The 9,754-nt window shown below is 39.1% G+C and overlaps 1 protein-coding gene across 1 annotated transcript in view; it reads left to right on the top strand.

Annotated features, from left to right (window-relative positions):
* atg5 (ATG5 autophagy related 5 homolog (S. cerevisiae)) overlaps nt 1-9,754 on the top strand; it is a gene marked incomplete at its 5' end in the record, with an annotated part of 30,538 nt that overhangs the window by 12,596 nt on the left and 8,188 nt on the right. The window contains 1 exon segment of the mRNA XM_035672354.1: nt 2,776-2,893. Within this exon segment, the coding sequence (XP_035528247.1) occupies nt 2,776-2,893 (118 nt within the window).

Here is a 9,754-nt window from a genome sequence, read left to right as displayed (position 1 = left end):
CGCCACGCCCCGAGTCGCGCGGAGTGCGAGGTCCCGCCCAATGCTGCTTGCAGCTTTAATTTAATTTGTCTTTGTCACACTGAAATGCCATTTATTTTAATCCTTTACACAGATTTTGTGATTACAACTCAGGTGTCATTCTGTGGTTGTGTGCATATGCTCAACAAAACAGGGCTGTTTACTGTGCATGGAGGTTCAGTTTAGTTCCAGTGAGGAACAGGAAGGTGGATCAACCAGGCAGTATAGGGCTGTTGTTGTGATTTTTGGGAGGTAAGCTTGTTAACTCCGCCATTAGCCTCTGTGATGTACAGTTAGTGTAATTCTCACATAACCCAGTCCATCAAAAAACCTTTTAACACAGGAAGACCAATTATTGCTTCTATCACATGATGAGGTCAATAATTGTGTAAATGTTTTGGAAGTTTGGTTTTAAGGAAGACTCATTGTGTGGCAGATGTCAGATCTTTGATATAAACCACTCACTTAGGTCAGCCATGTCTACAAAGCAACAAAAACCTCAAGATACCTCTTCCATCTTCCACCATCTTCACCATTTTTACTTGAAGTTTATTGTTCACAATATGTGAGATCCAGTCTGAAGTTAAGTCAATTTAATTTGCAGATAAATAATCACAAACCGCCTCTAAGGGCATACTGATCTCTACAACATATGACACCCTCCTGTCCACTGTCCTTATGCTCTCCACTACCAGCTCTGTACGTAGTTTACTAGATTTCTGTCTGGTGTCTGGAGGTGATTTCCCACCGTGTTTCCCACACCTATCACTCATGGAATGTTGTGGCTGCAGTTGTGGAGCTGAACAGTCATGAGGATGTTTGGTGCATACATCACTTTTGTTTGGCTGTCCGGTCATGACTTAGTCGGTTTACATTTTTGGCATTTAGAGGTCGCTCTCCCAGGGTGCTTTGCATTGCGGTCAGCAGTAGGATAAGCTTTAATACCTTCTGTATATTACTACCATGACAAGTAACTAATAGCGAGGAGGTCATCAATTTAATGTCTGTGATTGTAGACAGATCACATAAAGTTTGGGAAAGGGAAATCATAGTTACATTTCCGTAACAGCATGCCTTTTTTCCAATAAATATACCCTTTCAGTTTTTTTTTTTTTTTTAGAGTCTAATCAAGTTTTTAGGATGACTTATGGAGCAGCAAGGTTGCATACTGATTAAGAAAACCCTTGGGCATAAAAGCATCCACATACACCCCATTTACACCTGGTATTAAAATGCAATCTGTACTTGAACATTTTATCCAAACAATCAACAATCTGATACCTTGATATTTACATTTGCATTTACACCTGGTATTTGTAATATGTTCTCCTTATTCTCATTGAGATTGGATCTCTATCCTCCTGAGCAAAATCTGTGCTTGAGTAATTTGAGTGGTGGAAAATCAGCCTTAGACTCTCTGTTTAGTGAGTTGTTGAGTTGGGGAAAACTTTATAAACTTTATAAATGCACAGCATGGCAAATTCCTAAATATTTTACCTCTCGTAAATTCAGCAAGTTATCTATTTCTTTGTTTAAAAAAATATTGTGTCAGTTTGTTATTTCTTATTGTATATTATTCATTTCCCACACATGTTGCTTTCATTTGTCATATATTTCTGTTGAATAACGCATCTTTTGGCACTTCCATGGCATAGAATAGGCGTATAATCAGGCGAGTCTGTGAAGCTTTCTCGCTTGCATGCTTACATTTTAATACAAGGTGTAAAGGGGATATTTGTGTCAGTTTGTGTCCTTGATTAAAACACTTGGACATTACCATCTCCATGACCTGTCTGTGGAAAAGGGGGGAGCAAACAGAGAAGATAATTTGTCTCAATCTCACATTTAATATTATATTTTACTCCACAATTCTCTCCATCTGGGAGGCTCTGTGACTGCCAGAGGTGTTTCAGTCTGTGTAGAAGCTGATTTTTCTGGTAAGTGCATACTTAAGCAGCAGCTAATGACTTCCAGACTGATTCTGATCATTGAAACATGTCAGCATCACATGTAACATCTGTTGAAATGTTACAGATTGCTAAATATCACATTCTGTGCAGTGGAGCTCATCAAAGCACCGCATTCCCAGGGTTAGGGTTAGTAAGCACACGGTTCATTCACAGCATTTGCGTGCAAAGTGAAGTGGATTATTCCCTCTATCTGACCCTGTGAACTTTATTTATCCCCTTAGAACTTCCCCTTATGTTTCCTCACGTCCCATTTACAGGATATTCTGTCTGCTTTTCCAGCAATTCCTTGAATTGATGTCACATGTCTGATCAGTAAAACATTTGAATGATATACTGCATTATTTTATGGTTGCACCATTAAATCAAGTTGAAATGGCACAGAGCCCCTTACAGCGTCATGTAATCCACATATCGATTTAATCCAGCCTTAAGTATTCTGTGTTTTTGGAATCCCCTGGGAAGAGGTCAAGCAAATGTCAAATGTGTATCTGTTACAAATACTTATACGTATAGAGTTAATATTGTTCTAAAACAGCTGTAAACATAAGCTACTGTGTGCAGTTTACTCAACATAATCTTTCCATTTGGGGCTTCCAGTGTGCAAACATGCCTAATTCAGTCTAAAACATGTTACAAGTACAGAAAGTCCTCACATTGTAACAATTCTTTTTATTCAATTTGTTCTACGCACTCTACCTTAACCTTACATTACTACTTACTGTCTGCACTATATTTGTATATTTGTGTTGCTGTGTTTGTTAATTTGTCGTGCTCTAATTCATTACAGACGATGAGCGACAGGCCATTCATCCAGAAACTGTTTCGGCCCATTTCCTCTGAAGGCAACGTGCACACACTTGGCGACCTGCTGAAAGAGATGTGCCCAGCTGCTTTACCAAACGACGGTACGTCTGCACACAGACACACACACACACACACACAGTGACAAGGACGGTCAAAGTATTCCACCTACACTCTTTTTGGACAGTCAATAGCATGATCTTTAGTAATGTGTGCCCATCTCTTACTGTGAATGCACATAATAATAATAATAATGCGTACAACAATGCATACAAATGATCATATTACATGCCAGACATAACCAGCAGCTAATAGTAAGAAGTACAGTAGCAGCCATGTTTTATTTTTAGCTTCCTTATCAAATAAAGGCCTTGTCATCTTCCAGAAGTGAGAGAAGAAAAGGAGCACCTCTCCTCTCCTTTATTTTATTTACACAGCCACACGAGGCATGTCAGAGATCCACTCTCTCAGATAATACCCACTGAGGGGGGAGAGCTAGATGAGGGAAAATAGTGGCAGTTGCCAGACCAAGTGAACAAAGATGTGGGAGGAGGAGAGGAGATAATGGGCAGATAGATAGCAAGGAGACACAAAGAGAGCAAAAATGAGAGCAAACTGCAGATGTGATGTTAAGTCAGAGCGCCCCAACAGGAAGTGGTGATGAAGAGAGCTGGAGTTTAAACACGTCAAAACCACAACCACAACCATATCTCTCTTAAATCCAGGCAATAGGCAGTGCATGTAAGTTTTCTGTTGACACCCCAATAGAAACTTAATGTTTTATTCTCTGCTTCAATTCTTTTATTCGATTTATTTGTACTAACAAAGCATAAACACTGCTAACAAATGAAATAAATGAATAACAGATAACTAAAACATCCAGAAGTTGTAGGCTTTTATAGCCAACCTCCCCTAAAATAGATACAATATAAAGAACATAAATAGAGGGAAAATAAATGCTCGCAAACAAAGTAAAGGATAACAGGTGACCCAAAATGAACAGATCAGTGCAGCACCAATCGGCTAACAATGTTCATATTATATTTTATATTTAAGATGAATTAATAGTTCCATCAATATCTAAATAATAAAAGCAAACTAAGCATTTCATTCCATACACAGATGCACTTAAAAAGACTGATGCTGTGGCAGAATAAACAAAACTCAGTTGAATACTTGATTTCTCAGGACAAACATCAAGAACAGTGCGTGGACAGACATATTTTAGTTCTAAAACAATCATTATAAAATATAGAAGAGAACTGTGTGCAAAATATCCCACATCCCATGAAACGTGCAGCACAAAACAACACGCAAGTTGTAAAATCCTAAAAACGCACAAGGTAACACTGTCCGTATCAGTTTTCTGTCAGTATCAGCAAACTGCAAAATATTGTCAAACAGATAGATGACTATACACACATACAGTAGATACTATATATTATCCATGTGATTCAACCTTTGAATATACATATGGACAGCAGGTTTGGCATATAAGCACTTATGGCATATGGTTGAGTTGCAGCTGTGGCGGAGGTGTGGTGAAAATGAAAGAGATGAGAGGAGAGAGAGAGAGAGAGACTGAGACTGAGACTGAAGTCTAAACAGGCAATGTCTGCAGTGGAGGAGAGAGGAAGTAGATAAGGAGACAATAGTGTGTTAGGACAGAGGACCCGCAGGAGACTCACCTGCGCGGAGGAGACAGAACCATTAACGGCCCCCCTCTCCTCCTCTCCTTCCTCCTCATGCTCACTTTCCTTTTCTATTGGTTTTTCTACAAATCTCTTAAAATGCTATTGTTAGAGGTCTTATTTTTTATTTTTTGCACTCTGCACTGACATGTTGCTTCCACTCCATTCAGATCAATGTAACCCAGGAAGCGTTAGCTGTGTCCTCATTCTATGCAACCCACTAATAGACTTAGACTTAGTCTTAGTCTATTAGTGGGTTGCAGCATATTAATAGCATACAGTATGAGCTTTACACCAGATTTCTATAGTATACTAGTAGTATACTTTTCTGCAGTTATTAAAGTACATTATTGTCTTTTTAGAAATGGTGTGCACCAAACTGTGACGGTGTCATTTCAAAAAGAGGAAGCAAAATGTTGGTCCCAGTCAGGATTCAGTGCATTTAGATGCACCTACTAACCAGATTTACTGTTAGATGCATGCACTGTAGTAACACCACAGCAGGTCAGTGATCGTTTCTTTTTCACCCCATAAGTAAAATCATTTGTGAGAAAAAAGAAGCACAATTCTATAAGATCACTCAATGAACACGAGTGAGTGGTGTGTTTTAGTTCAGCAAGGACAAACGCATTGAATAAATGCTGTTGTTGTAGTTTGTATATTTTTTTAGGCAAGGCCTAAAAGTAAAAAAAACAATCTTTTTCCACCAGGAAATATCAGATATCTATTCTTTGTACAAGTCTCTGTCATGGTTTACAGCCTTTAGTTGATACATTTCAGACCTGCCAATCTCTTTGTGTTTGGCTTCAGGCAGAATGAATAACAGGCATCAGCTGATCAATAACAGCTGTAAGTACTAGGATGTTATTGAACGATTCTTGGACGGTTTTTCTAACACTAATCCTCTCCAACCCAGTTGTTACAAATTACGTATTTTGAATTCTAGTTTTTAAAAATTCTGCTTAAACTTTTTCTTGGAGTCATAGGATATCTCTGTCTCCACCAAACAGTCTGTTCCTTTCTTTCTCTATAGTTTCCCTGATCTAAGACTCCTTTTCTCCTCTTTGATCCTCTGTTGCTCTCTCAGGTGTAGTCTTCAACATCTTCCCTGTCTGCCGTAGACGTCTTTCATGTCTTTGACGTTAAATCTCTGCTTTTCTCTGCTCTCCTCCCTTCAGAGGAGTCTGCCAGCCAGCCTGGCTGATCAAGGTGAAAGTGGCCCTTTTGTCTCTTGTCGTTTGTTTGGTTTCCACCTCTTCCTCGGCTGGTAGATGAGTCGAGTGATAGCCGGAGATTATGGTGGTGTGTTTGGATTAGAGAGACCGGGACGTGTGTTCAGGGACTGGGCGGGGCGGTGGGGTTTGGGGGGGGTTTGCTGGTAGTATTGTTCAGGAGTTCAGAAGACTTTTTTTTCTTTTTCTGTCGGGACCCTAACATATAACAAAAAGAAGATCTGGGGTGCTCCACTTTACTCTGTGATCTTTCAAACATCAAATAACAAGGTTTTTCATACAATCCTCCCCTCTGTTATGTCTGAGGGAGGATTGGTGTTGACCCCTGTGGGACCCAGAAACCAGTTGCAGCAAACAAATGGGGGTGGCTTGAATTAGGAGGACAAAAGAAGAAGGGGATTCCCAAATCATTCTCAAGCAGTGGCCGAAAAGTCTGTGTTGCTGTGAGGCTGTTGTTTCCCCAGTGCTGCGGGAAAGAAGTACAAAACAATATGTTACTGTAACCCGCGGTCAGCTCTGACGTCTGTTGGAGCTGTCTTGTGTGTTTTGTTTTTTGAATCAGGTGTGTTATTGAGTAAGATTTGGGCAGGAATTTGGAACTGGTTTGCTCCAAAACTCGCAGCTAAAATGCTGATGCTGCCCACACATGTGTTGACAGGCAATTATCGTAAGCAAAGATTATTATTTTTTTTTTCAGGTTTTATCGGAGGTTAACCCAATCATGAAAAACCCCCGCATTGATCATTGTCTGTGAATAATCAGAGGAAACCCCCCACCCCATCTGAACCCCCCACCCCACCAACCACCCCCATCCCAACCCCTCCCTCCACTTTGAGTGACAAATCCACACGATACTTTGAGAATCCAACCACTCCTTCCCTCCTCCTCCCACGCCCCCTCCATCTCAGTCGCATCGGTGGTACAACCCACTCACTTCTGGCAGGCTTTGCCATGCTGGCTGTATGAGGAGCAAAAACAGTTTTTGCTGAAACAGGTTAGCTGTATGAGGGGCAAATACCATTTTTGCTGAAACAGGTTGGCTAACTTCAGAGGCTGGAGGGGGTAGTGTAGGTTTCAGTGGCTGTTCTGATCAGCAGATAGTGGATTATGGTTCATATGTGCAGGCGTGTGAGATATGAGACAGGGGAATTCAGAAAAAGGCTTGAAAGCCTGTGCTATGTCGTGTCTATTTTTGATTAAAATGTGGTCAGCAGAGACCTTTTGCTTTCTAATTCTATCTGCGCAGCTTTACTGTAAGAAGGCTTCGAAACCTGCAAGCGTTTTGGTAGAATTCAGGGAGACGTTTGGGTTGATTTTGACTTTCTCATTGAAATCAGCAAAACGTTTGGAACACATGTTGATATTCTCACTAATACTGTGATACAACTATCATTCATAACTCATCAGTGATGTTATTTCTAACAACACTAGTTGTATTACTAGTCAAATCAGTCCAAATTTAATTTTTGAGAGCGAATTTTTAACAGTGTCTATATTTAGCATGACTTTTTTGTTTATCTTTCTGGAGCCAGGCTAACAAATGTTTTGTATGGACAACAGTAGACGACATTTTGTTTTTTTGTCAATCAGAATCAGAATCAGAAATACTTTATTGACACCCGAAGGGAAGTTTGTCAAAAGTCAAAGGTTTTGCAGAAAGCAGTACTGAAACTCCATATCATATTGTACAAGTATCAAAACATTTCAAAGAATACCCAGGCCTTATACAGGATGTACAAGCAATTCTAATTAAATAGGTGCAGTATGTACAGAGTGGACAGAAGAAACAATATTAGAAATACAATATGAGATAAATGAAAGGTAAGCTATAATATCAAGTACATCAAGCATAACATCAACTACAAAGACAAAACACAAATTAGCTCACTAGTTATAAAAATACAGTATACAGTTAGAGAATAATGGTACACTATTATCTTTAGCTTTCCCTCACACCTAATCAACACATTATAAATTATCATGGTAACCGTTGTACACTGACAATCAATACAATACAGACATTTTTTACAGGTTTTTCTCTATCTATAGTTGGTGTGGTGTTTTTTGGGGTTTTGTTTTTAGCGTTCAACAGTATTTAGTTTAATAGAAAGAGGACTATCACTGTGGACAGGTTTGTACAGGAGTTGGACAGCTGACCTTAATCTCCAGCATCCACAAAATACAAAAGTTTGAATGCAGTGTTCCAACAATAATAACATCGGTGTGGAGGCGTGCAAAATGTCGCTGCATGCAAGTGAAATAGACTTTTTGAAACCAGAGCAGCTATGCTTGCTCTGGTTCACTCACAATGGCAGTACTTTTAGTGAAACTGCTGGCTGTGTATTTGTTTTTCTGCTATTTGTTGCACAGATAATAAGCTGATTTATAGATTAGTTGATGAACAGTTTATTGACAAAAGTTATTTATATTTGCTGAGGATTTCTGTTTTATTTTATGTCATTTTGGACTGTTGGTTAGAAAAACTATCAATTTGAAGATATCACTATGATAAATGCACATTCAGTTTCCCAGAGCACACACTTTCACATGTTGTTGACTGACTTGATTTATCAAAATAAATAAACAGTAGATTAATCAATAATGAAAATAATCGGTGCTCCCACTAAGCCGTTTTGAGTGAGTTGTAAGTTGTTTTTGTCCACCAGTAATTGATTGGCTCAGTCAGTGAGCCTGACCAGCTGCCAGTTGTGCAGTCAGACTGTGTGTTTGGCTGTGAGGAAAGCGCAGCTTTGCGGTCTTCCTAAATAATGGTTGGCTTCACTCGGCTGACAAAACATGTCTTCGTGGCCGGCGGTAGTATACTACTAAACCACAGGGTGTGTGTGCGCTTGTGTGTGTCAGTGGGAAAATTAGCCCATTTTTATTTAAACAGTGGCTGCTACTGCAATGCAAGCAAGTTATTGATCATTTGATTGTGGTTGGGAAGAAGTGCATTTCTACTTTACTCTTTATTAAACTTCTGCCTGCCTCTCTGGTTTCATCAGCCGCTGCTGTTGGGATTTGTTCTCACTCAAACTATTCTAATAAGCATCTTTCACCATACAATTAAATATGTCATAACATGCATTTACTACTAATTAGTAATTTCATCACAAGCCAGTCATGAAGTAACATGTTGAAATAGTCAAGGAAACATTCTGGTTAAAAGTTTATACTCATAGTTGTTTAACTTGGTTGAAACAGTGTCAATCCTTTGAAAGGATTCAACTGTATGGTGTGGTTTAGTAAAGAAGCTCTGAGCATCTGTGGTTCCTTTCCTTTTTTTCCCCCTTTAATTTTATCTCATGATGAAGTTTTTTTGTCAAACTTAGTGAGCCTGCATTATGGTGATACTTTTTGATGACTACTGATGACTATTGACAGATGTCACAAGTGATCACAACTGAGCATTAACTTAAATAAATATATGAAAAGCAGACCATAGTTTCACAGTACTAGATAATTACGATTGATCTTGAAATAACCAGAAACAAACTATCCAAGGATTTATTGCCGTAAACCATAGACATGCAGCAGTCATACATTTGTGAACCTTGTAATGGAAATATTTGCCTGAAGCTGATCTCTCCCAGATATCAACATTGCATTCTGCATGAAACAAATTCAGTTACTGCTGGTAATGGTCAATCCTGTGACACTTTAATTAATCACAGAACTGAGTGTTAGTCAAACTGGGAAAACACCATCGTTCATTTGTAAAATTCCTCACTATTGGCTTTTGTCACATGACAAAACCTGCTGACGGTTGTTTTACCCGTAATTTTGAGCATTAGGTAAATCAAACCTTCAACCTTTACTGTAATCACAGTTGTTCTTTTATGAGGTTGTGAAATACCTCATAAAAAAAAAAGAAAAACCAACGTAGAGTTGAGTTGGTTTCTGGGTTTGCCAGTCCAGCCAATGTATGAGAGGTTAAACTAATTTGATTTTGTGGAAACTGACTGCTGAATGTGTCATAATGACAATATGCTAGGCTCTGTCTGCAGCACATAGCGTTAGCAGAGTAAATGGTAAATGGACC

The sequence above is a fragment of the Morone saxatilis genome, unplaced genomic scaffold (genome assembly GCF_004916995.1).
Source record: "Morone saxatilis isolate NCDOM2014 unplaced genomic scaffold, NCSU_SB_2.0 Contig24, whole genome shotgun sequence".
Lineage (NCBI taxonomy): Eukaryota > Metazoa > Chordata > Actinopteri > Moronidae > Morone > Morone saxatilis.
Note: the sequence above shows the minus strand (reverse complement) of the source record. Positions and strands in the feature narration are given on the sequence as shown.